This window comes from Raphanus sativus, chromosome 7, assembly GCF_000801105.2.
Source record: "Raphanus sativus cultivar WK10039 chromosome 7, ASM80110v3, whole genome shotgun sequence".
Lineage (NCBI taxonomy): Eukaryota > Viridiplantae > Streptophyta > Magnoliopsida > Brassicales > Brassicaceae > Raphanus > Raphanus sativus.
The window spans coordinates 12740608-12768565 of record NC_079517.1 but is presented as its reverse complement, the minus strand read 5'-3'; the positions used below and the strand labels follow the sequence as shown (position 1 = coordinate 12768565).

Sequence of the window (27958 nt, the reverse complement as noted above, 5' to 3'; positions counted from 1 at the left end):
ATGTACACCATATTCAGTTTGATTTGATCTATTTTATTATGTCTTTTGATTTTTAGTAAGCAACCGTCAATCCACCTACTCGTGTACAACTTCTTCACATATACTAGTTCACTTTCTAAGTACACGTGGACATGTCTCAAAGTGTACACAAAATAACCAACAAACTCCTTGATTACTCATTCTAGTACTTCTTCGTAATTGCACAATGATCCTTGTTTTATTGCTTTCATTTTTATCTCCAAAATTTCAAAGCTAATAAAATGTAGTTTACGCTAATAGAGTTTCTTTTCTTGTGTGTCACATGTACATGTTTACTTGTGTGTATGTGTACATGTTTACTTGTGTACATGTGTATATTATTGAACTGATGTACAATACAAATAGAATATAAGGTTAAGATATAATTTTGTTTGATTTGTGTGGTTTGTTAAACTTGTACAAATGTATATTATATATATAGTTTTAAGCGATGTACAAGTAGAATACAACACTGAATTATGAAGTTTAGTAACCATGTATATATATGTATATATATTACATTCAAATTGTACATGTGTACACCCTTCCATGTACATCTGAACTGAAGTTAATGTACATATACATATATATATATATATATATATATATATATATATATGAAACTGAAGTTAATCATGGAACTGAAGTTAATGTACATATTGTACATGTGTACATCCTTCTATGTACACATGTACAATTTGAATGTAATGTACACACGATTTCATTAATGTTGTATAATTACAAAAATGACTTTATTTCTTTCCTTAGCTATTGTCACCCAGAAACCCTAATCTCCGCCTATTTCGTCTATTTTTCACAATTCTTTATATTTTCAACTTATTTTTGATGTATTTTTATCCAAATGTGATATTTTTCAATCCTAAATCATGGATTTAATCTTAAAATCACGATCCGAGATGGAGCGGTCATGGGCTTGAGACGTGGAGAAGCTAATGTTGACGAGACGGGACGAAAAGCAATGACCACGGGTGGACGAGACCTAAGATCGACAACATCTTGGACGGAGGAGCTGAGGACATAGAGGAGGAGACAAATAGAACTTATTTTCATTATTTGTTTAGGGACATAGATGTGAAGCTAACAGTAAATACGAAAGGTATGTTGTATGAGATCTGGAAAAAAAAGAAGAAAAAAAATTATATGGATAAAATCAAAGAGGGAGAGAGAAAGACGTTAGGACACAAAAACCTTTTAAAGTTTAGTTGGTCAACTTTATAGTTAGTTAACTCATTTAGTTAAGAAATAGATAAAAAGTGAGTTTAGTTAAAAGAAACTACTCTAGTAGCAATTACATGGTGGGTCACTTTTTGAGTTACTATTAACACAATAAGTCACATATTTATACACATACACTTTGTGCAAACTTTCCTTTGATACAAAAAAAAAACATGAAATTCCAATTCTATCATTTCTTCTCTAAGCAAACAAAATTAGACCTTTTTTCTTCCTTCCACGACACCCTGTTCTTCTCCTCTGCCGCCATCATATATCTCACATCTCCTCCTTGTCTTCTGTTCTTCTTGCTCCTCAACCGTCTCCTCCCCCACCGATTATTTCTCTTGAATCTCCTATTTGAAATACTCTACCTTCAGTCTCAGGACCACCATAAACGGCGGAAAAGGATCTCCTTGATCTCCATCTTCGCTGTCTCTTTCTTCAAATGGGTTATCAATAGGAGTGGTGGTTGGTAACACCATTGGAGAGCCGCTTTGCTTGTGATAGTGACTCTGGTTTATTTTTTTAAGAAGAAACGAAAAAGGCGTTTACTATGCTTCTCCCCCACCTTCTCTTGGTCTCAGAGATATTAGCTTGTTAGAGAATTGTAATTTTTCTTGAATATGATATTTATTTGTTGCAAAGTTTTAATCTTTTTCAATGTTTTTGCATTGGTGGTCAAATCTGGAGGCAGCAAGTCCATGACTTTCTACTTTCTAACAGTCTCAATATATGTCTCAAAAACGAAAAGATGAAAGTGCCTACTATGCTCTTCTCCACCTCCTCATGGTGTCAAAACTATTAACTTACAAGAAAGTTTCAATCTTTCTTTGAAATATATTAACTTGTTACAAAGTTTCAATTTTTTTGCATTGGTCATTTGTGGCATGTACATGTGGATACGAGACATAGCATGTACATAGTTTTCTCGATGTACATGTGGATAGCGTGAATATGTGTACATATAAAGCACTCTCTTCTACCTGCAATGACCACTCATATTCTCAAAATTTTAATTTCACCAAAATCAATTCCCTACATCTGTTTTTAACGACACTGGAAAATAATCCAAATTGACAAGATGATACAACTGACACCATACTAATCTTTCTTTATACAAACTAAATGTACATGTGTACATAAATTAGCAAGTGCACATGTGGACATCTATGTACACTGGTCATTTGTGCAGTCCACCATGTACATGTAGATACGAGACCTAGGTGTACACATGGATACATGATACTTACATACACAAGTAACAAAACAAACTCAATACTTGTCAATGGGTCTATATAGTGTTTATGTGTTAAGCTTCTTGTTGCTTAGAGCTGTATAGAGTCTCTTTTTGTCAATGGGTTTCAGAAAGAGGCAGTGGCTAGTTTGACTTATCTTGCTCATATTACAGTAACCACCATTACTCAAAGCAGATTCATGGTCACAAAGTCTTGAATATTAATTATATGTCGTACATGTGGATAACTATATACACATTGTACATGTGTACACTTAATCCCACTTATATGGAGTACACAATTGGAAGGTCAGGGATCAATGCTGCAAATCCACAATATTTATTGGCCTAAATTGCACAATCAAAAGTTCTGGTCAAAATCAAGAGTTCATTTCTGCAATTTAGAAAGGCCAGGGGCGTAAGTGAAAGGAATCAAAACTCAAAGGACCTGTTCTGCAAATACTCTAAAGATCTCCACCGGAGGAGATCGAGCTTTCTCACGGGCAAACATAGCACATTTTCTCACGGGCAAATTGAAAAACATGAACCCACCACATTCACAAACCCACGAAACACCACTGCCTTCTAATTTCAATTTTTAGCTTAACATAGATCTGAGAAATGGAGAAAGAGAAAGCACAAATTAAGAGAGAAAGAAAATTTATCATTTTTTTGTTAGGAAATTTTCCAAAAATTCAAAGTATGTTTATGGAAAACGAGTTTCTCCTCATAGCCATCTCTTTTCACAGACAAGGGTTAATTCCTGGAAAAAAAAAGAGAAAGAGAGAGATAGAAAGGGGGCTTACAAAGAGAGAAAGGAGAAAAGAAAAAAAAAATGTGAAAGAGAAAATGAAAATTGTAACATGAAAGAGAGAAAGTAGATTAATAAGGAGAAAGACAGTGTGGTATTTAACCACTCAAAAAGTACCTTAATATAACAATATGACTTATGATGACATTAAAAGTCATAAAGTGACCTATTAGATAAATCTATCTTATAAAAAACATGAAAAAAACTATCTCTGAGTGTAATTGTTTCACGTTAAAACTCAGTACAAAGAAGAAGGAAGACACGTGAAAAATGGTTTCAAATTTATTAGCATTTTTCCTATTTTATTCTTCGCAAGTTGTGGTTTATTGGTTTTTATCTGTTATTGTTTAAATTAAATTAATTCATCGGTTAATACAATAATGTTGGTATAATTGTTTTTTTCATATTCGATTTCGTGGCATTAAATAAATCGATGGTCAAAGAATAAACAAATCTACTAAACTGTAATTTAATATTTGGTAAATAAAATCTGTTAATCGTAATTAAGTCTGTGATCAAGTTTTGAAAAAAAAATCTATCAAATTGTAATTAAATTTATGATCAAAAGATAAATAAATCAATTAAATTCTAATTAAGTATGTCAAAATAAAATAAATTTATGGTTTAATAAATAATTAATTAGTCAAGACATAATTAAATATGTCAAAAATTAAATCTTTGGCCAATGGAAAAAAAACAAATCTATCGAATCTTATATATAACTATTTAAGTTAAATAAATCTGTGGTAAAAAAGATTTAATCAATAATAAATCTGTGGAAATATTAGTAAGTCTATCAATTTTTAAATTAAATTTATGACTAAAGAAGAATAAATTTAAGTTTGTGGCAACACAAACATTGATAAAATAAGCCTGTTGATGGTAAATTGTAAATATTATGAAAATTTAGTAATGATATTTTCATAATTACTGTTTTTGTTAAAGAAATAAGAGTAAATTAGGTATAAAAACAAACTAATAATAAGAGTTAAACTAGATTTTGACCCGCGCTTCGAAAGCGCGGGTTTTTCTAAATTATAAATAAAATTTAATATAAATTATATTTTAAAATTATGCATTTTGTTGTTACAAGTCTGTATTATTTCAAATTACATATTTTTATAATTTATGAATAGTTTCTTTGAAGTTTTGTATATACATTCTTATGTAACGTTCTCTTAAGTCTGGATATTTTATTCGGATCCAAAAACTTAACCAAAACCGATCAAAAATATAGATTTGGTTTGGATTTCGGTTCAGGAAAAAGTACCTATTGATATTTTTTGACCCGTGGATTTTGGTTCGGACCTGTATTATATCCTAGACCCAACCATGTACTCAAAATACCTGAAATATTATGTGTATATTAAGTATATTTGTGTATTTCATATATATTTTTGGTATTACATATATTCTTTTAAATTTCAGATTCATGTTTTCAATTATAGTTTTGAGAAATTGTAATGTTTATTGGATAATTTTAAATATATCAGATTTTTAATATTCAATTTTGCTGGGTTTTTTTGCTGGTTTAAGTTGCAATATTTTTGAATAATTTTTAAATATATAATATTTTTAATATTCAATTTTCTGGTTTTTTTTGCTGGTTTAAGTTGCAATATTTTTGAATAAATCATATAATTTAATATATTAAATTTGAATCTTCTGATTTTAAAGTTTTTAAGGACTCTAACCTACGTGCCACGTTAGAGACACATTATGTTTGCACACTTCCTTTGAATCATTGATATTATTCAAGTGGTACAGTTAGAATATTTTCCCTATGATTGATATTCACAACTGAGATAAGTTTGAAGTGTTGACCATTCCATTCCACAAGCAATAATACATACGTGATGTGGAAAAGTGTTAAGTCTATCAAAAACTAATTTTTTTTTTGATCGAAATCAAAAACTAATCTATACTATTAAAGCAGGATCCTATTGGTTTTTTTACTAAATATACCCTTTTTCTTTATTAACATTGCATATTTCATTAAGGGCAATCAAGTAATACTAATAACATATCTATATTGGGTCATTTTTTTGGATCCAGCCCACTGTCCACATCAGATCTCTCTTGGTTAGGCCATCTGGGCCGATTAAGAAATCAGATCCAATTCTTATTTTTTTCTCCAAATTCAAATAATTTCTTTTCAACCATTTTTAATATTTTGTGTAGTGAACAAAAATTAATCACTTAATAATTATGTTTCTTTTTAATATAATTTAAGCGTTCATAAAAAAAATTGATTTTTTCATTGAAAAGTATAAATCTTTATTAAAAGTATATAACTTTTTTATTTAAAAAATTAACCACATAATAAAATTAATTAATCAGAGTTATACCAACTTAATTTATTAAAAAATAAAGTTTAATTTTCTAAAACATAAATACTCATTAGACATGGACGTTCGGATACTCATTCGGGTACAGATCGGTTATTTCGGATATCGGGTTTTTCAGGTTTTGAAATTAAACCCCATTTGGGTATTATAAAATTTTGGTCGGGTTCGAGTCGGGTCTTTCCGGATCCGGATGGGTTCGGTTCTCATGCATAAGAACCTGAAAACTAACCAAATAACCAAAGTATGTAAAACGGGTTCGGTTATTTATATTCAAAGTAACCAAAGTATCCGATTCGGTTCAAATTTTTGTATCCAAATTACTCAAAAGTAACCAAAAATACCCACTATATACAGTTTTTTTTGGTAAATTTTTATCCAAACTATCATATTTTATCCAAAAATACTCGAAATACTGAAAATAATTACTATAGTTAACTTATAATATTAATTTAAAATATTAAAATAATTATAATTATAATTATAATTATAAAATATATTTTTAGACATATATTCACATTTCGGATATCTTCGGATACTCATTCGGTTCTCGGTTCGGGTTGGGTTGGGTTCGGGACCGGTCCTTTGGATATAGCAATTTAGAACTCATTCAGATATTTATCCCGGGTCAGTTTCGGGTTGGTTCTTCGGATCCGGATATTGTTCTCAGGCCTATACTCATTTAAAATGAAACACGATAAAGAAAGATAAAAAACTTAAGTCTTTTATAAAAAAATAAATATATGAAAATATGACATTTACTAAATATTTGTCAATTTAAAAAAGAAAATAAAGGAAAATAAACCCGCGCTTTGAAAGCGCGGGTCAAAATCTAGTTAATCATGTTAAAACTGAAGATATGTTTGGAGATTTGTAAAATATTGTTGGAAGATTTATGACTTGACAAATTTATAGTATACGGTTTAAGATAATAAATATTGTTAGGAAAAAAATAAAAAGACAAAGTAAATCAAAGACCACTAGTAGAAAAAATCAATATAAACACGGTTTAGTCACGAGAGGACGTGACTTTTTTTTACTTAGTCACAGAACCGTCACAGTTAGTCACGAAACCCGTAATCGTGACTATTCCTAACCATTTCGTGGCTAAAAAGACACGTTTTCCTCACAGAAATGTCACGACTAAATATGGTCACGCTTGCTCTTGGTTACTTTCATGACTGCATTGACACGTGTACAAAACTCTGTACAAATCGTAGATACAACAGCCACGATCCAAAAATTATGATTAAACAGTGTGTATAGTAGTCACTATTTGCCAAGGTATTTTCGTGGCCATATTAGCTTTTCTATACCCTAAACCTCAAATATTAAATCATACATCATGGTAGGAAATCAAATGTCCAAATATAAATTTCAAAACTCAAACATAAATCTGAATTCTATATCTAATCTTTTAAAGCTCAATTCTTAAATCAAAACCCTAAACTACATACTTCAAATCCTACATATAATCCTAAACCCTATGCCATATTATAAACCTTATATCATAAACATTAAATTTAAAATTTAAAATTATATCTAAAAACTTTCAAATCTTAGATAAAAACTAAAATATAGTTCTCACTAAATTTTAAGTTTCTCACATCAACTTTTTCAAACTTTAAACTAGTTTTAATTATTAGAATTAAACTATAAACCATAAAACCAAAACATAACCATTAAGAATATCTTATGTATAAGCCTAAAGCACTAATTTCCATCGCTTATAAAAATATATTTTTTCGAACGATAATCCTAAATTTTTTGAAAATGCAAAGTCAGTTCAGTTATCTATCTCAAGTAAGTTCCAAACTCTGTTTTTAAGCAGATAAAACCATTTTAACATAAATCATAATAAAAGTAAAAGATTGTTTCCTATTGGTCTATCAGAAAAGGTGCGGATCGCCCTTTTTTAAATCTTGGCCATTGGTAGATGGTAATCTAACTGATCAGGAAGATTTACGTTATTAATTTGTTCATTGTTTTTTCTCTTTCTTACTCCATCTCCATCTCCATCTCCATTCTTATGCTTCTTCTATTCCCTTCACTTCCATCAATGAAAAAGGAAAAGGCACAACAAGCATCGATCTCGATCACGTTTTGCTTCTCTCTCTCCGAAACTACCTTCGACGGTGAGATTCGAATTTTTACACGTGGTTTGCTCCGTTTCTAGATCTATCAATGTTATCTTGTTTCTAGATCTGAAGAAGTGGCAGTGTGATGAACCAAAGGTGTGGCGTAACGAATCGGTGTCGTGATGAACCGGTGGTTGTGGCATGACGATTCAGTGACCTGATAGACGGGAGGTGGTGGCGTAAGGACTCGGTTGCTCATATCGTCACAACTTTATCTCGTAACTCTCTCAAGCTCTTCATCTGAATCAAGCTCGTCACCCAAGGTTGTTGTTGGTCTCCTCGTTGCCGGATCCAAGCTTGGCACCGACTCAAGCTCACAGCCTATTTCGCCACCGGATTCAAGCTCACCGCAGATCTCGGGCTCGAAGTTGTGATTTTTTATATTGAAATTAATTGTATTATATTTTGTGATTAATCGATTTTGAATATAACAAAATAGTTATTTTTATTTTCTTTTTTTTTTGTTTATTTTTTAAATACAGTCACGTATTGGTGACGAATATAAACGTGACTAAACAACCACGATATATTATGTGTCTATACGGTGACTAAAGTATCACGAAAATAAACGTGGCAAAATCGTGATTATTAAGGTGCCGACTGGTTTTCCCGCTACCACCCGCAAACGCAGCTTTTGCGGTTTATAGCGGTTGTTGACGTTTCGAAACAATCACAGAAAACGCTACAAATCGCTTCAAACCGCTCCGAACCTCTTAAAATCAAAAGCTGGTTCCAGCTAGCGTTTGCGGTTGCGGGCGGTTGCGGGAGGGTAAATTTTTTTTCTTTAAAAACAGAATAAATAAAAATAATACTAAAAATATCCAATAAAAATTTTCAATGGAAATAATAGAAATTGTAAAATGTATTCATATTATATTTCAATTTATATTATAAAATTCAAAACTAAAATATTTTCTATAAATTTTTAAAATTGAATAATATGATTTTATAAATATAAATTTTATATTTATCATATTATTATGATTTTTAATATTTTTATAATTACATAAAATGTAAATATTGTTAAATTATTATTTAACAGATGTTGCGTTTTGTAGTTTACCAGTCATAAGAGTCCCGCAAACGCAACAATTTCTAACAGCTATACCAGTCGTACAAATCTCTAAAAAACGCTTAAAACCGCAACCACCCGCACCCGCAAACTCCCGCAACCGCAACCGCAACCGCTGCGGTTACACCAGTCAGGCCCTAAGTCACGAAAAAGTCACCGAGAAAAATAGTCACGATCGTATACACACGATTTTTTTTGCGTTACTAAGAGCACCATTATCCCAAATACCCTAATGGGTCTTTTAATTTGTTTTTTATTGTATTTAATGAGTTAATTGTGGTAAAAGAGTTGATTAAGAACCTTAAGATTTTTTCCACCTCCATTGCAAGTCTCTTATTTTAAGGTTCTTAAAAAAATTTGAAAACAATTATTTTTAAAATAAAATTTATTTTTGTTACATAAAACATAATAAAAGACAAGACAACATTTTAAACATACATTATTAAATTAAAACATGAAAACAAAGATTAGTAAAATATAGGAGAATAATTTGAAAAAAACATTCGGGATCAGTTGTCGTCTTCATCTCATCCAAATTTACTCCATATATGTTCAACCAAATTGTTTTTCAGATGTTGATGCATTTGTGTATCACGAATACTTGTCTCAACATCCATCTGGTTTGCGAAACTTTTAGGGGCACCTGTATAAAATGTGTGATCGACATGTGAAGTTCTGTTATCTTCGCCTTGCGTGAACTCTGCATTATTTTCTAGAGTGTATCCACTTCGTTCATCTTCTACTATCATATTATGGAGTATGATACATGCCATCATAATATTCCAAATTTTGTCTTTATCCCAAAACAGCACTGGATTTTTAACAATGGCAAACCGAGCTTGCAAGACTCCAAAAGCACGCTCGATATCTTTCCGAGTGCCTTCTTGACGTTGAGCAAATAAAACTGCTTTCGGTCCTTGTGGTAAAGGAATAGATTGGATAAAAGTTGCCCATTTCGGATAAATACCATCGGTAAGATAGTAAGGCATATGATACTCGCTTCCATTGACAAAGAAAGTGACATTCGGAGTTTGACCATGTATTATGTCATAAAAAACAGGCGAACGTTCAAGAACATTGATATCATTTAAAGTACCTGGAGCTCCAAAAAACGCATGCCATATCCAGAGATCAAATGAAGCAACCGCTTCTAAAACGATTGTTGGTTTAGCCGAACCACGAGAGTATTGCCCTTTCCAAGCAAAGGGACAATTCTTCCACCGCCAATGCATACAGTCGATGCTTCCTATCATCCCGGGAAATCCACGATACTCTCCAGCATCGAGTAGACGTTGAAGATCAGCCGGTGTTGGTCTTCTTAGGTATTGATCGCCGAACAAAGATATAATTCCTTCCGCAAATTTTTCCACACATAACCGAGTTGTTGATTCAGCGAGCCGGAGGTATTCGTCGACCGTATCAGCCGCATAACCATATGCAAAGACACGAATGGCTGCAGTACATTTTTGAAGGGGAGAGAGACTAATCCTTCCGAGGGCATCGCGCTTTTCCCGAAAATATTCAACCTCGGTGGAGAGTCGATCAACATGCGCATGAACAATGGCCTGTTCATTCTAAAACGTCGGCGGAACATATTTTCGGGAAACGTTGGAGTTTCACTGAAATAATCATTCCATAAAAGAATATGCCCTTCTTCACGATGTCTTTCGATGTAAGCTCGTTTTTTTCTTGCATTTCTTCTTGCTTCTTGATCATTACGAATGGTTAGATTCTCCATGACTTGATCAAAACGTTTATCAAATGCAGCATCAAATGCATCATCAAATGCATCATCAAATGCATTATCTAAATTATTTTGAGAAGAAGAAGCCATATATGGTGATTAAAGAATTTTTAGAAGAGAAGATAAAGATGGTTGTGGTTTTTGAAAAACAGAAGATGAGTTTGTAATGTTGCGTTGGATATAGAGAGAAGATGAGTTTGTTGTTGTTGTTGATCTTATAAATAGAAAAGATTCATTTATAAATACAGAACATGAGTTTGTGCATGACACTAAACTACAAAACAAGACTCACAAGCTAACATCTCATGTGACACTAAACAACAAAACAAGACTCACAAGCTAACATCTCATGTGACACTAAACAACAAGACTCACTACAAGACATCTCACTACACTACAAGACTCACTACAAGACTACACTTCACGACACTTCACTTCTGTGCTTCTTGCACTCCACTTCTTGCACTCCACTTCTTAGCTCCTGTCGACACTGAAAAGAACAAGACACAGAGATCAAATGATTCACAAATTTAACATAAATCACAGCAACCAACAAGTCATGAACAAGAACCATTAACATGAACAGAAATCATTTCATTAGAAAGAACAACACAAATGAAACAGAAACAGAAACCATAAACAGAAACAACATGAAACAGAAACATAAATAACAGAAATCACATGAAACAGAAACAGAAACATAAACCATAAACAGAAACAACATGACCGAGAATTACATCAACTCTTTTATGAGTTTTTTCTTGAGAACTTCTTCGTATTCATCAAGTGGTACTTGTTTATTAACAAGACTCTCAAGTAGCCTCATCTTCGTGATCTCTGTCTTCATTGCCAAATCCTCCTTCTTGATGCTCCACATATTGTTGAAGCCAGCGACCTCTTTTTCCTCACCCACCTTCTTCCACTTCTGTGCTTTTGCTGCCTTAACACCAGGAGGACGAGGTGTTCCTTCAGCATCTACAGAAGCATTTGTTTCATTTGTAGCTGCGTGAGAGCTTTCTGAATGTGAACCATTGTCGAATTTCCTCCTTTTCGAGCTGCTTCCATTTACTGAGAGTAGACACCACTTCTGGTCATCGCGAAGCTCCTTCCACGCATGCTCAAAGGTGAACTTCTTTTGATGGTTGTTCAAGAAGATATCGTGGGCCATTTTGAGCACATCATCCTCGTTCATACCACTGGTTCTGTTTCTTGTTGCTGCTTCATAAGCCCCACAAAACTTGTTAACCTTATCATTCATCTTGTGCCAACGTTGCTTGCACTGAGTTTTTGTGATTTTTTTCCCACCAGCAACCTTAGGAGACGCCGAGAAGTAATCTGCAATTCTCTGCCAGAAAGCCGTGCATTTTTGCTCATTCCCAACAAGTGGATCTTTGCTCGTGTTCAACCACGAGCTGATCAACACTATATCATCTGTTGTCGTCCACGTCCTTCGTCCCTTACGCTCTGCTGGTGCTTCTTGACTGGCTACGAGAGGAGCTTGCGATGCAGAGAGTGAAACACTTCCTTCACTTTGACTGCCAAAGACAACATTTTGTTGACTATTAAGTAGTTCAACAAAGTTGGCAGAGTCATGAAATGGATTGAAATCCATTACCGAAGTGAAAGAGATAGGAGATAGAAGAGAGATAGGAGACAGAGGAGACAGAGGAGAAGGAGGAGAAGGAGGAGAAGGGGGAGACAGAGGAGAAGGAGGAGAAGGAGGAGAAGGAGGAGAAGGAGGCGACAGAGGAGAAGGAGGAGACAGAGGAGAAGGAGGAGACAGAGGCATTCACATGTTGGAGATTGAAGTGAAAGACAGTATCCATAAATAAGCCAAAAAGAAAGACAAGCAGCATTCAACACACTCAACCAAACAAACAACAAACAATGCTTTAACACACTTGAATGCATTAAGACTTGACATATATCTAACAACAAACAATGCTTTAAGACAAATTTCACGTTTGATCTACTATCTAACCATCAGTTCTATTTATTACCATTGACAACCATAATCGTTTAATTACCCTACCTTCCACAACTACATCTTTAATTACTCTACTTTCAAGTCATCACAAAAGCTAACCACATCAGTTCTAATTCAATTCAATTGACTTCATTTATAATTACTCTACTGTGACATTTAAATTTGCACACAGAGACAGAACATGATTAATAAAGAACCTGTATTGATGAATCTTCCTCAGCTCTCTCTTTCCACTGAACATATCAAACGCGAGTTGATCCCTTCATCTCACAACACAAAGACAGAAACACAAAAAAATATTAATCACCAGAAAGAAGCCAAATCTAAATTGATAAACTTGCAATAAACAAAACGAAAATGAATCAATATATTTTACACCTAAAGCCAACAGAATGAACAGACAGAAAATATTATCAAAATTGATAAGCTTGCAACACAGATATCACAACTGATCAAAGCCACATGTATGATTGAAGAAGATGCAACAGAAGCTTTACCTGAGCGCGGAGAGCCATTGACAGAGAGCTCCGACGCCGTTGACGAGAGCCACCGCCAGACCGAATCGAACCTACAAACAAATAAAACTTCAAATCAGAACAAGAACAAGTCTAATCTAAAACATGCATGATTGAAGAAACAACAATAGATTTACCTTCCGATTCAAGTATCTCGACAGAGAGAGAACGGTCCTTCGCCGTCGAGGAGACCCACAGAGAGGGAGATAATCCAATCAGCGATGAAGTCGAGGAGGCACGAAGATAGAGAGGTTCATCGTCGGTCCATCGAGGAGCCACAAAGAGAGAGACTCTTCGCTTCATCGACGAGCCACGGAGAGACATGATTCTGTGTCGTCGACGAGCCATGGAGACAGGGAGTACCGCCGTTTTGTTGAGGAACCACGGAGAGAGAGAGAGAGAGAGAGAATCATCTTTGAAAGAAAATAGAAGAGGAAGAGGTTTCGGAGAAAGCGAGAGAAGAGAACCAGACCCCGAAACCAAACCACGCTCTTCCTCTTCTCTCCTCTCACTTTGCCTACACGTGTCACTAATTACCGTCTCTTCTTTGCCTCAAATTAGTGACGCCTCTTCTATTTTTTTCTCTTTTTGATTTTCTTTTAAATCAGAATTAGCATAAGAACCTGTCTAAATACGACCGATATTAGTGCTCTAACCGTGACTATATTGTTCTATAGTCAAGAAAAGAAAGCCATAGTCACTAAAAATTACGTGTCTATTCTGCAGTTTTCTACTAGTGGACAAAATCCGAGGAAGATCTTTATTTTAATATAGTAGATTAATAATAATGTTGCATAATTAGAGAAATATAAGGTAGGATCAAAATATAAATATTGTTAGTCTAATGAAAGGGTCCAACAACCTTACATATGTAGATTTTTTAAGAATGTTTCTCTTTTAATAGTATAGACTAGATTTTGACCTGCCTTTCAAAGGGCGGGTATATTTTTGTTTTATTTTTTTGAAAATTTTAATTTTATATTCGTATTTTTTGTAATCATATTTTTTTAATCATATTTTTTAATCATATTTGCGTTTAATTAATTTAATATAATTTTTTAACTATATTAATTTAATTTAGGGAAAAAAACCAAAAATAACACTAAACCAAGTTTTTGTCACAAAAATAACATCACAAAGAGGAAAATGACGGAAATAAGTTTTATTGAAGGGTAAATTTGCATTTATAACATTTGGGTTCATTAATCTAAGACTTAGGGTTTAGAATTAAGGTGTGGAGTTTTAGGAATGTGTTCAATTTTTAAAAAATAAAAAAATAGATATTAAATTTTTAAAAACAAAAAGATGCTATTTTGGTCATTTTATTTTTTGAATGATATTTTTATGACAAAAACTTAAAAAATGATATCTGAGAGAACTACCCTTTAATTTAATATAATTTTTGTTTATTTGTTTTGAATTTTATTTTTGTTTTTAATCATATTTTTGTCATCATATTTTTGTTTTTAATCATATTTGCGTTTAATATTAATTTAATATAATATTTTTGGTAACTATATTAAATATGTCAAATTACATAACTATATATTTGTGCTATACACATTTCAGATATTATTTTAAAAATTTATTCCTAATTTTTGCAACATATTATATTTTCTTAATAGTTATCTAACATAATTAGTCAAAAACATTAGTACAAAAAAAAACGATTTAGAATCGAACCAAAAATGAAAGTCTCATACTTTATTATACCTGGTCTATATACTCAAACGACTTTTAAAATATTATATCTAAAAACCAATATCAAATCCAACCCGTTCCAACCAGCCCTGAAGACCGAGCAAATTATTTTAAAAAATGTAAAAAAATAATAATATATTATATTAAATATATATATATATATATATATATATATATATGTATATATTGTAAGTATACTTTTAGTTTAAGTATATTAATTTCATTTTAATATTTTATATAATTCAAATATCTGTAAAATATCTGTAATTATTTTATGTTATTTTGGTACAAAATAGGGTTGGATAAAAATATACTCAAAGTACCCTAAATCCTGAAAAAAACAAAACACAAAAATCTAAACAAATACATGAAAATATTCAAATATCCAAAAGCTAAAATTTTATCCGAAGAACCAAAAATATCCAAATTTTTATTCGAATATCTGAAATATAATTTTAAAAGTTTGAAATATTACCCAAACCCGAAACTATAACCTAAAATCCAAATCTGAAACTTAAAAATTTCTATAATACTCAAAAACAATTTGAAATACCCAAATATACACAATTACAAAAAATATTCAGGTATTTTGGGTACCCAACTGGAATAGAAACATGCGGGTCCAAAAACGAAAACCAATATTTAGTTTACTCGAACATGTATTTTCGTGTTAGTTTCGTTAAGTTTTTTGGATCCGAGAAAATGCATATACCTAAGAAAAAGTTATATAAGAGTGTACATACAAAATCTCAAATAAACTAATTCATAAATCATATAATTTTAAATAAATATTTATTCGATATACTACAACCTTATAACATAATAATATAAAAATCATAAAATGTTAATTCATATCTAATTTTGTTTATAACCAAACAAAATCCGCGCTTTCGAAACGCGGATCAAAATCTAGTTATATACTTTACACATCTATACATTTATTGTTTGGATTTTTGATTATACAATAAAAGTGATTTTAATTTTACTGGGCTTGCCAAGTGGATTTATATTATTTGCTTCCAGTGTAAAATATATTGGTTATGATCCATATTATTAGGAAACAAATCGACAATACTAAAGTTATATATTATCAGCTATCCTTCACCTTAACCATATTTATTTAACTTAAGAAAATTGCTGCCGATTAGTAGAAATTTAAATGGTGGTTAGATCAAGAAAATAGATTTTATATGGTCCTGATTATTAGGAAACAAATCGAAAAAAAAACTGAAGTTACATATTTTTAGCTGTCGCCTACATATTTGCCTATTTATTTAATTGATGTTTAATGTTTGATTAATTAAGATATATTGATCAGCTATCAGGTTTGTGGCCTCTGATTATTAGGTGAGTATATGTGGTGGTTACATTCAGAAATTAAATTTTGAAACAGTTAAATTAAAAAGATATGTATTGTTGAAATAATAGTTGGATTAATAGAATAGATGCTGCGATTTTTATGTTATGATTAGTTAACTACTGATATTTTGAATATATGATAATATTTAAATTGATCAGCTATTTGCCATCTACTATATTTGGTTCCCTTAACTTAACAAATTACCCATATTTTAGTTTATTTGAGTTAAGTTAAGATTTTTCATTTACGTATTTAGATATATATATATATATATATATATATATATATATATATATATAGTTATTGATTAGAAAAGATTGGTATTTATTTATTTATGTTTTATGATGCAATCGTTTGTAAAATAAAAAATGATTGGAACTGATGAATGGTAATGGAAACAATATTAACATATTAATGTAGTTTTTAAGTGGAAGTTTGCAGATTCTAGTAAACGTTGAAGCATTGGGGTTCGTAGAAAATCATTATCAAAACATCAGAATTGGTACATAATCTGTATAATAATTGAAGACCAGTGTGTTATAGTGACTGAAGTTTGTTCTAATTCGAGAGGCATATCTATATATATAAAAGAGAGTTGTTTTCTCTCCTGCTGACACGTCAGACGCCATGTCACAAATTGAATCTCCGAACGTTCGACATGTGGCGCGTTAAATGAAACGGAGTGTGCTGAGTTAATTCTGCGTCACATGGACTTGATTTGGGCTTCTTACATACTCTGACTTTAGCCCAAAGATCAGGTGATCGAACACAAACCCCTTCGTTTTCTCAGTTTCTTTCCGGCGGCGATGATGGCGATTCTGTTTCTATAAGTGATGCGTTGCGATTCCTGCGTGATTACTCCCAGTGTCTTTAATTCGTGAGTTCACTACAACCTCTTGCGTTGCTCATATGTTGACTTCGTGTTTAAATAGGTTCGAATCTCACTCACTTTCCATCTTTCATGTATTCTTGCTCCTCATCTCTCTTGATGGTTAAATCGAAGGTTAACGTGAGTGTTTCTAGCCGATTTGCTCCTCTAGATATCGATTGTTTTGAGTTTTTGGTTTACTTTTTTCCTTTCTCTGTATTGATGTTAACTCACGTGTTTCTTTAGCCATTTTATGAGTTCTGTTAGTGTTTCTGTTGAACCGATCATGATACTTTGGTTTTTTAATATAATTTGGTTTCCGTAGAACTGATCAGGATTCTTCAGTTTTGTAATAGGTTACCGTAGAGCTGAACATGTTACTCCAGTTTTGTAATTTAGCTGATCGTGATTCTTCGTTTAGTTGCAGGGAGACCAACCCTAAACAGCTTCTGTCTGATTTGAAAAATGGTCGTTGCAGGGAGACTGTTGTGACACAGGTCCTCCATTTTTGAGAAGCAAGGAACGTGAGGAAGGATGTAGAGCTTATGATTATGGTAGATGAGGTGGTATTTATTCACATTTGAATCTATGATATTATTCACATTTGAATCTATGATACTATTCACATCTGAATCTATGATAGTTGAAGTCTTTGGCAATTATGTTTATTGCAAATGTTTGATTGTTTATTCTTGATTGCAGTTGACTCTGATCCAGGGATCTATACCCGTCAGCCCGTTTAACACCTCATTAGAGAATGAGCAATTTATGAGCTCACAACTCAATTTACTTTCGTATGTTTGGTCACTGCAGAGGTAAGGATGAGCGAAGTAAACCTCAGTTGAACAATTATAAGACCAAAATTGATTAGGTCCTTATGGCTCTCTAAGAAGCGACTGTATCAGAGATTAAAGATGTGCATGTGTTTAATCCACTGTGTGTAAATTCGAAACACTAAAACTGGAGCTATTGGCATGCTCAGGTAAACCACAGATTAAGGACCTGTTATCGTGGGGATCATCATGTGAGCTCAAATCATGATCACTGTAAACATGGCAAGAGGTGTGATCATCATGATGCGGTGAATGCATAGAAGATTGTGCGGAGGAAGAGTTTTGAAATCTCAGAGACAGAAAAAGTTAAGACTTCAGGTCTGAGAAGGAAGTCGTTGACTAAAAAGGTTCTCGGTACCAAACTAGACAATTCTGTTGCTGCAAAGAGAGATGCGTTGGCTGTAAAGCAACAACCATGTGATTCCGTGAACACTGAAACATCTGGCCTTAAAAAAGATGGTGAGGTGGCCAGATCTGCTGATGGTTCGAGGTTAAAAGCAATGATAAAGCTCAGAATAACAAAGCAACAAAGAGTACTCTGACTGTTTCAGCTGTTGTTAAAAAGGTTAATGAAATGTAAAGTTCTGATTTGAAGAAGGTTTCAAGAATCAGTGATGCTGAAATTTCTAGGTTTCTGCTCCAGGAATAAGCGATGGAGATGTAAAAGGGAAGACTGTGTGTGTTGTTGCAGCTAGCTTCAAAGGTGTTCAGAGTAAGAAGGAAGCATCATCTGAAACAAAGAAAAACATGAGTAGTGGACATAAAAGTTTGGCTACTCCTAAAAAGATACGTGGTGATGCAGAGCTTGAAGCAGATCAAAGATATATAAGATCACTTGAACTTTTTTTGTAATTCAATCGTTTTTAGTTTAGCTTTAGTTCAAAAAAAAAACATTTTGGACCAAGTTGTCTGGCTCATTACCCCAGTATAACATCCATAAAAATTAAGTTCAGAAACTCCCATTAAATTAAATGATTAAAGCAATCCCAAGTCTCATAACGTGAAACTAACACAGACAAAAAAAAAATCATGACCCTCTGTGTCTTTAGGTTCTGACGACAAATTAAATTGAGCTTCAGAGAATCAACATGTATGCCTTGCCGAAAATATGGTGAAGAGAAATCCTATATCGTCTCTAGCAGGAGGCAAACAACAAGATTTTGAAAATTAGATATTGGTTCCAACCAAACATGAAACAACCTGATTAATCTAGAAACAAACATAAAATATACATTTGCCAAAATACCAAATCCCGCGCGAAGCATAGTTGTGTTGGGAGGAAGAATCGTTAAAGACATTATACTTACATTATATTTATGAAATATAAGAAAGGTTATACATGAATTCAGTTCAAACCAAATATGTTATTAAAAATTACAATATTATCTCAGAATTCTGTTCATTATTTATTTATAATATCATTTTCAATCTAAAATATTTTTAAAAATACTTCATAAAATTTTATAAATTCATATAAAATAGTTTAGTTATAACTTCCGATGACAAAAAAAAATTATAACTTCCCGCCCGTAGGGCGGGCCAACCCTAGTCTTTATATATAAAGAAGCCTTTTCATCCTTCCTGGGATGTCCACGTCGGACACCAGGTCACAAATTCGTTTAGCCACAGTATGACACGTGTCTCTTTACACTAAACACTGCGTTTCATTTATTCGTGTTTAATTTCCGTTTAGGGTTTTGGTTTCACACGGGTTTTTTAAATAAAGCTTTATAAAGCCCATTCTGAATAAGCAAAACGCGGCGTTTTCTATTTCATGGGTTGAACCCTCATCACTCTCAGCCGTCTTGATATTGGTTCCAACTCTAGGGTTTCGATTCACCTTCTTCCTCGAATCCAGAATTTTATCAGTTTCACATTCATCTTCTTAAAGTCCTTTTTGATTCTTTCATCCGCGATGTACATTTATTGTCTGCTTCGAAACGGTGAAAATCTCGGTATAAAAAGGTTGTTCTCAGATCGTTATCAAGCCCTCCTCTGTTTCTGGGAAGCTCTGAAGAAAGGGGGTGAAATCATGGATATGACTACTGAATGATAAGGTTGGTCCTATTATATTGTCTTTTCTTAAAATATCTACAACGCTTGGTATTTTGCAAACTCATAATCAACTCTTTCATTGCAGCATGAGTCTCTCAACCCAGCTTCTATCACGGTCCACCGGCTGAACACTTTCAGAGAATTCCTCATTCCTCATGGAGGGAGAGATGTATGAGCTATGTGGATTCGATTTATAATAATTTCCTTTACTATAACGCTTTTTGTAGTTGTTTGTTGACTTCATGAATAATCATTTTCTTTATCGACAATAGCTGGATTTGCTATGAAGAAACGGATGCTGGATGATAGAAGGTTCCCGAAATTGCATCTCACTTGAAGTGCAGGTAAAGCTATATATATCATCAAGCCTGATGCTTATAGAACACTCTTCGCATTCTTTCATTGTCCCTGTTTTAACTTTGTTTATATATATGTGTGTTTTGTGTTATATAGATTACTATCGGTTCGTTCATGTAATGTATTAATATTGATAAGTAATTGTTATTCTGTTTTTGCATCTCTTCATTTCCACAATCAATTGGTATTATATGTTATATGTTTGCAGTGATGTGTCTGTTACACTGAGCCTCTTAGACAATCAGGCTGTTTGTTTTCACAAGAAACTTGAGGGCATGCGTGATGATCCAAAAGTTATTGTTGCTACAAGCATAAACCCAAGATTGTTAAAGGTATTTAATTGTTATATTTCGTATGTTAGTATAGCGATATTGTAAAAGAAAAAAGGGAAATCACACTTCTGTAACTCTTTAATATGATGTGTAGGTCGTATTTTCCTCAATGCAATTTCCGGTGCAACGCAGGGGAAGCCTGCTTCTACAAGTAAGCTGATCTGTTAATAGATGTTTAAGTGTTTATTGGCATAGTAAGATTAATTACCATCGTTTGCTTGTGTAGTTTGGTGGCTAGGGATACTGATCATCCATCTGCCGCACCACCACTAAGAAGTTATGCAAAGGTTGAAACTCTGACAATTGCTGAGCTCAACAATTTTGTCATTACTGCTCCATCTCAGGTAAAAGTACTGTATGTGTCATTTATTTTTCGAATTGTGTAACAGTGTGTGATATTGATATCAAAATTGTAGGAATGATGTATATTATTTAGTTTCGCTGTTTACTTGATCGTGTATGTATAACCATTTGGGTATTTTAGGAAGATGACGACTATGAAGAAGAATAACATGCCGGACGGCAAGCCAATCCCTGTAAAGTTTGAGTCCGGAGGGTGGAGTGGTGAGGAATCAACGAAGGCGGGAGAAGACCCAGCTGGTTGTGCTCTTGAGAAGATGGACGACACATCTTCGAATGTTATCAAGAAGACATCTTCAAATGTTATCAAGAAGACGCGTGTTGCTTGAGATGTAGTAACGCTTATGTTTCTATATTTCCTTTCACGTGTTTAGACTTCTCATGTGTTTGTGTGTGCTTTGAGTTGGATTCAGACAGGTTTAATAATATGAATTTAATATGTTGACCTTTGTTATGTTGGTTTCTAACTATTCATCAGTTTCCCGTTTTGGCTTTGTTTAAAATGTGTAAAACATTTAAGGTTTATTAGTTCACACAATTGTGTTGGGCGAACACTATTAAGCTTCCGAATATCTATATTAATTATTTTCTTACAAACATTTTAATTCTAAGACCAAAGAACTATTCATTCAGAATAAACCAAGTGTATGTATTGTTGATTGAATTTTGTCAAACTTAATCTGCCGAACATGTTGAGATACGATATTTTAATGTTACTGATTTCAATTTATATGACTAATAACTAACTGTCCTAATAAGAATTTTTTCTCATCGGTAGTTTTCTATTCTATATTTACAAGTTCGTTTCTTTTTTTTTTGTAAATTTCTTTATATTCATCCAACTCCAGAAAAAAAATATAATGTATGATTAGAGCATATATTACTTAAGAAAATAAAATTATTTTAAACTTTTTAGATGGAAAATGATATAATTTATTTCTCAGATAGCATGTTTTATTTAGTCTTTAAATATAATAATATGTACAAAATTTAAACAAATATGTATATTTTTCAATAATAAAATTATATTAATTATTTAATCTAACTATTTAATATTTTTTTAATTTTTATTCCGCCCGTAGAGCGGGTCGATCCTAGTGTTGTTTAAATAAAAAGGTTTTTGACAGATAACAAAACATATGTAACTATATGATATGTTAATTTCGAGAGGCATGTGTTCTTTAAATAATAGGTAGCCGAAAACTGTTACATATTTATTCTGCATAAATAAAGAAAATCAGAAAACATCAATTAAATTAAAAGCATACCTTTAAAATATTCCAGTGGCAAAAAATTGTAAATACTACTAAAACAGAAGGGTACCTCAAAAAGGCTTTCTGTTTTAACAGTATTGATTAGTTTTTCTCCAAAAATAAAATATGTTTTTGAACTTCAATTTTTTTTTTTCATAAAACAAAATCAGTAGGACAAATTTAGATGGTAATGTTACATGAAATCGTAGCTAAAACTTGTCGTCGTCTCTGCCACGTACTCATTGTTTATCTCTGTTCTCTGAAACACATCACATGATGAGTTCATCCGATCTCTGTCTGCACTCCACACTCCACCACCAACTCCGTTCAAGTCTTTCTTCAAAACCCGAATACTCACTTTAAAATCCGACCCGGTTTTCACCTGCCTTCTCTCTCTCTCTAACCAAATGAAGCGTGGCAAGAAGAACTCGGATGCGGGTGAACCGGTGACCAACCCGGACACTCGAATCGGGTCTAGCGAAGTGGATACAGTGAAACCAAGTTTGAGCTCGATGAAATCGATGGGTCTGCTTCTCGCTGTTCTTATGGTTGCTTCTGTTATGTTTTCTCTGTCGGTGGTACTCAGAGACCCGCCTTCTGATGATGCTGTGGAGAGTGTTGCAGCTTCCAGGGTTCTTCAGCTCAGATTCCATCAAGGTAAAAACTTTGATTTTCCCTCTCATTCCTTTTCAAGAATGTTGCATTTAGTAAACACACTCTTTGGTGGCTTTTTGGGTTTCAGCTAATGAATCAGACGGTGAGGAAAGCGAGAAGAAGGAACATCTTGTCCCTGGTTTGGATAAAGAATCATGCTTGAGCAGGTATGAGGCGAGTTTATATCGAAAGGAATCGACTTTTAAGCAATCTTCTTACCTGGAAGCTAGATTCAAAAGATACCAAGATCTTCACAGACGGTGTGGACCGTTTACTAGCTCCTATAACTCAACACTTGACAAACTCAAGTTGGGAGATCGGTCTGATTGGGGAGTCTCTGGTTGTAGCTATGTGATATGGTTGAATTTCTGATGGTGAGCTTGGAAGTAGGATGCTTAGTCTAGCTTCAGCTTTTCTTTATGCTCTCTTAACGAAAAGGGTTTTACTTGTTGAGCAAGGAGTTGAAATGGCTGATCTTTTCTGCGAGCCGTTTCCGCACACTTCTTGGTTTCTTCCCTCAGAGTTTCCGCTCAATGAACAGTCTCTTCTTCGCCATCTTGTTCTAGATTCCACTGACCAACAAAAGCTTTTCTTTTGTGAGGAAGGTCAAGCTTTGTTGAAGGAAACACCGTGGCTGATCCTGAAAGCAGATAGTTATTTTGTCCCATCACTATTCTCCATCTCTTCATTTGAGCAGGAACTTGAAAAGCTCTTCCCGGTTAAAGAAACGGTCTTTTACTTCTTGGGTCAGCATCTCTTTCACCCAGCTAATGTTGTCTGGGGTCTCATCACACGATACTACAGCGCTTATCTTGCTAGAGCTGATCAAAGAATAGGAATCCATATTGAAGTCTCTGGTACTACAAATTTGGTAGAACAGATTCTAGCTTGTGGAGTTAGGCATGAGTTGCTTCCTGAAGTAGACAAAGAGAGACATCTCCCTCAAGCCAAGTTCTAAACCGAAAATCAAAGGCCGTGTTCGTCTCATCTTCTTCTCCAGGGTACTACTTTGAGAGTATCAGGGACGTATATTGGGAAAACCCGACGGTGACGGGAGAGGTAATAAGTGTTCACAGGCCTAGCCACAAGGAATACCAAAAACTCAGAGGAACATGGAGAGCAGGAGAGCTTGGACTGAGATTTACCTTCTAAGTTGTTCTGATGTGCTGATGGTCACAAGCCCATGGTCCTCACTCGTGGAGGTAGCTCATGGCCTTGGAGGGTTGAAGCCATGGGTATTGAACGAGACTGATCATGACTCTTTCTGTACGAGAGCAAGGTCAATGGAGCCCTGTTCCCAGAAGCCAGGGTCCCATGGCTGTAAAATATTAAGAGATGAATAGTCTTGTAAGGTCAAGAGTTTCTGAGTTTCTCAATAGACAGGTCAGGAAATATTAAGAATTATCTAAATGTATGAGTGCATAACTTGATCGAGTTCAATATTTTCTCTAACATATCTGTAAGTGTTCTTATTCATGTCTATGATAGTATACATTGAAAGTAGAAACCTACGGAAGATGCTAAAGTTGCTATAAGTGAATTAGTAAAGAGAAACTGAAAAGGAATGATGTTTAATTTGCTACGTACACTGCTCGGCAACAATGGTGTTTTATTCGGCCTGTCTGCAAATGGGGCATGGCACATGTCTGACGAGCCATTTATCAATAAAAACCAGGTGAAAGGTTTGTCGCATCTCGGTAAGCTTCGTGTGATTTCACCTGATGTCCTGTAAAATTCAAAGGATCTGAGATGAACAAAGGGTCATGATAATAATCTGCCTCTTGGTCATCTCACTTGACATGATATAGGTAGTTTCCTTAACGAGTTACCTGATCCACCATCAACATCATCCCGCTTTTAATAGCTTACATCAGAAATCCTGAACTGCAAAAAGTAGAAAAAACAACTCAAGAACCTAATATGATTGATTAATGTGAAAGCAGTCTTTAAACAAGAGGAAATTGCAGAACATTGAGTGAACACAGGAAGATACAGAAGCGTAAGAGTATAACCCTTCAAATACTTTAGAAGTCTGCAGTCATGTTCATATGAGATAGCTTTCAGTAGTACTTTTTAATGTCCTCTCAATAGTGGAGTTTCATAAAACAGTTTCTATCTATACACAAGAAGAAGCGAGCAGAGAGAACTACAATAGAACCTGCCACTGGTGTTGAATTCAACATTGTTGACATAAGTTGTTCATCTAGTAGTCTCTCACGAAACAGTTGCTCTACAAAAAGAAAAACATAATAAACATCAAAGCCATTATGTCACCTCATAAGTTTGATGGTCCACCAGGAACATGTTAAAGCTATGTCATTATATCTTCCACCAAAGTTATTTTCTCTCAAAATCCTTCTCCATCTAGACAATAAAGTCAGAAGAAAACCTCCAAAACCTCTCTTCCTATATACTTGACAAACGTGTAAGATTGCTCAGATTTATTTAAAGACCAACCATAGATGATGGACCCCTCGATCATGATAGCTCTGAGTACCAGTAGGCACGAGAAGTCTCCAACACTTTCAACAGATAACGCCAAGTGCAGCCCCACGTACGACTCCATACTGAGAAGTTCTGCCTGCCACCGCACTAGTCACTGCTCCTGTAAGCTACAAGTGATCAGAGAACAAGAATAATTTAACAACCAAATAAAAAAAAAGAAAACATAACACGTAAAATGGTCAGAACTATTTTTTTTTTTTAAACGTATCTTCTGTTTCACACGTCTTTCATTGATGAATAAGTCCGAAAACAAACTGAGATTCACTTGAAACACGACACATTTTAATACCTCAATAACTGGAGTTAAAATTGTCCACCACATAATCATAACTTGTCATACAAGCAACTAAACACACTTCAAAACCTCGCTAATCTCTCCCACCATTAGCTTCCCCATCATCACTACCCCTGAAACAAACTCAGCGATAATGTTTCCCATCTCAATCCAGCTTTTCCCAGGCTCCCTTCTCTTCTTCACACGATCCCTCATCCTCAGTTTCTCATCCACATTCCTTTCGCCGCGTAGATATTGGACAACGCAACATAATCTCCCACATGACCACGGTCCAACTCAAAGATCCGTCTCTGAACTTCTTCCCCGAGCTCAACATCCCCATGAAGACTGCAACCACCAAGCAAGGTTCTCCAAATCACCGCGTTTGGCTTTACAGGCATCTGATTTACGAACTCGTGAGCATCCTTCAAACGACCAGAACGGCAAAGCAAATCCACCATGCATCCGAAATGAGCGTCTCTAGGTTTCAGATTGTAATCCTCAACCATGCTCCTGAACTGTCGTTCCCCTTCTTCCACCAAACCGCCGTGACTACAAGCCATCAAGACGCCAATGAAAGTTACATCGTTTGGAGACACAGATGAATCTTGGCTCATTTTCTTGAACAGTTCTAATGATTCTTGAGCTTGACCGTTTAAAGCATACCCTACGATCATAGACGTGTAAGTAGCCACATCTTTTCTCAACGTTTCATCAAAGACTCTCCTCGCTTTCTCAACATCCCCAGCTTTAACATACATGTTCAAAAGCGAGTTTCTCAGAGTCAAATCCATACCCAATCTTCGTTTTCTCTTGATGCAGCGTGAATATATCCTTCTCCCATCTGCACAGCCCCTAGATCAGCACACAGCTGATAAAGCCACAGTAGCAATCACCTCATCAAGCTCGATTCTTTCCTCTTCCATCCGTCGAAACATCTCAACAGCTTCCACAGCTTTCTCGTTCTCAGCGTAACCTGCAATCATAGCCGTCCACAAAACAACATTTTGTTTCTCAGGAGTTTCGTCGAACACTTGGCGTGCACTAGAAATATCACCTACAGATGAGTAAGAAACCGACCAGGGATGTCTGAATTTGGATTACGCTATGAAACCCAAGTTTCCTAACAAGAGCGTGGATCTGTTTGCCAATAAAGGAGGGAGCTTTATGAGCTAAGGATGAAGCTTTGATGGCAAACAATACAGAGAAACTGTCTACGAAACTAGGGCTTTCTCTGAATCGTTGTTTGAAGTTTAAGAGAGCTTTGATTGGCTCTCCGGATTCAAGGTAATGCTTCAAGGTGTGATTGGACTTGAGCGAGTTCGATTGTGATGAAGTTGACGAAAGGAATCCACTTTGTTAATCAATCCTCCAGATGAAGTCACAGACGAAGATGACGTAAGATAGACGGCATCGTATCCCTACCGTTGCGTCTAAAATTTAGATTTTTTAAACGGTTAAAAAGTATGGAGGTGGCGCGTAACGGTTACTCGCTTTTAACTCATTACTCTCTCTCTCTCTCTCAGCTGAAAAGTGTTGGTTTTGGTGCTTATAACAAACTTGTTAAATGTAACAGTTATCCTAATTCCACAGTCTAATCCCTAACTTTTCTTCCAATGTTAATAATAGTTGCCAAAAAGTTCAAGTGACAGACTTCAATATAGTAGTCACGAGCAGTAACAAAGTATATTTGACCGAAGAAACACAAAAAAAACATCTATGGGAAAAAATGAATTTTGCAAACTAAAATATTCTTGCAAACAACAACAACAAAAACAAAAACAAAAATAAAAAGAGCAGAAGAAACAATGAAGTAGCAAAGTACAGGCAAACAAATTTGCTTTGCATTTGTGAGTGTCATTATATATTACCTATACGTGTCCACGAAGAGCTCCTCTAGTTCTGTGGCTTGGTTTCCACCTGCGTTGTTTCTGCGGATATCAAACTTTCTACAAACTCCAACGGAGCAGCCGTCTCATTCCTGATCCTCTTAATCTTGGGGCTCAGCAGTCCCCTATGTCCAAAACCATAGAGCTTCAGCACTTGATTGTCCGCAAAGTTAAAAGCCCTCTCCATGCCTTCAAACACCTTCTCCACCGCATAATCCGCGTAGCTACCACACGGTTTGCACCAACGAAATGCGTCACAAACGGCCATCTCTCGTCACCCAAACCCGGATGATACTTCTCCATCATCTCCTCATACTTATCAACCAAACCTTCCCAAAACCCGTGCAAGTAGTACTGATTCTCCACAAACACTTTCTCCATCCATGTATCTTTCTGAGAAAGCAGGAGATAGATCAA

At 34.4% G+C, this 27958-nt stretch overlaps 2 protein-coding genes, 2 long non-coding RNA genes and 3 pseudogenes across 6 annotated transcripts; 3 read left to right on the top strand and 4 right to left on the bottom strand.

Annotated features, from left to right (window-relative positions):
• Positions 1–9381: 9381 nt before the first annotated feature.
• LOC108835760 (uncharacterized) lies at positions 9382–10688 on the bottom strand. Its single transcript, XM_056991352.1, has 2 exons — positions 10574–10688; positions 9382–10307 (listed from the first exon to the last, which is right to left on the bottom strand). Exons 1-2 carry the CDS (start codon positions 10686–10688, stop codon positions 9382–9384), a joined length of 1041 nt encoding a protein of 346 aa, XP_056847332.1.
• A 643-nt stretch (positions 10689–11331) lies between these two features.
• On the bottom strand, positions 11332–12210 carry LOC108850769 (glutathione S-transferase T3-like). Its single transcript, XM_018624245.1, has one exon. It carries the CDS (start codon positions 12208–12210, stop codon positions 11332–11334), a length of 879 nt encoding a protein of 292 aa, XP_018479747.1.
• A 4655-nt stretch (positions 12211–16865) lies between these two features.
• On the top strand, positions 16866–18765 carry LOC108838176 (uncharacterized). 3 transcript variants are annotated; one of them, XR_001947460.2, is made up of 4 exons: positions 16871–17093; positions 17451–17592; positions 17732–17844; positions 18012–18758. It is a non-coding gene; the product is annotated as an uncharacterized LOC108838176 (long non-coding RNA). The 3 variants fall into 3 exon arrangements; XR_008936602.1 differs by having other exon boundaries at positions 16873–17093; positions 17451–17844; positions 18012–18427; positions 18506–18765; XR_008936601.1 differs by having other exon boundaries at positions 16866–17093; positions 17451–17844; positions 18012–18761.
• A 1029-nt stretch (positions 18766–19794) lies between these two features.
• Positions 19795–21420, top strand: LOC130497467 (uncharacterized). The gene is made up of 7 exons (XR_008936463.1): positions 19795–19919; positions 20003–20086; positions 20190–20261; positions 20483–20606; positions 20701–20757; positions 20833–20950; positions 21091–21420. It is a non-coding gene; the product is annotated as an uncharacterized LOC130497467 (long non-coding RNA).
• An 882-nt stretch (positions 21421–22302) lies between these two features.
• LOC130498140 (fucosyltransferase 3-like) lies at positions 22303–24281 on the top strand (annotated as a pseudogene).
• Positions 24050–27066, bottom strand: LOC130494538 (putative pentatricopeptide repeat-containing protein At1g74400; annotated as a pseudogene).
• Positions 27067–27197: 131 nt separating this feature from the next.
• Positions 27198–27952, bottom strand: LOC130497582 (probable xyloglucan 6-xylosyltransferase 3; annotated as a pseudogene).
• Positions 27953–27958: the final 6 nt, after the last annotated feature.

Excerpts from the sequence above, each read along its gene's own strand:
- LOC108850769 (XM_018624245.1), bottom strand. The coding sequence starts at position 12,210 with ATGGATTTCAATCCATTTCATGACTCTGCCAACTTTGTTGAACTACTT.
- LOC108835760 (XM_056991352.1), bottom strand. The coding sequence starts at position 10,688 with ATGGCTTCTTCTTCTCAAAATAATTTAGATAATGCATTTGATGATGCA. Across the intron at positions 10,308-10,573 it reads CATGGAGAATCTAACCATTC|CCATTCGTGTCTTTGCATAT; the intron begins GTAATGATCAAG and ends AATGTACTGCAG.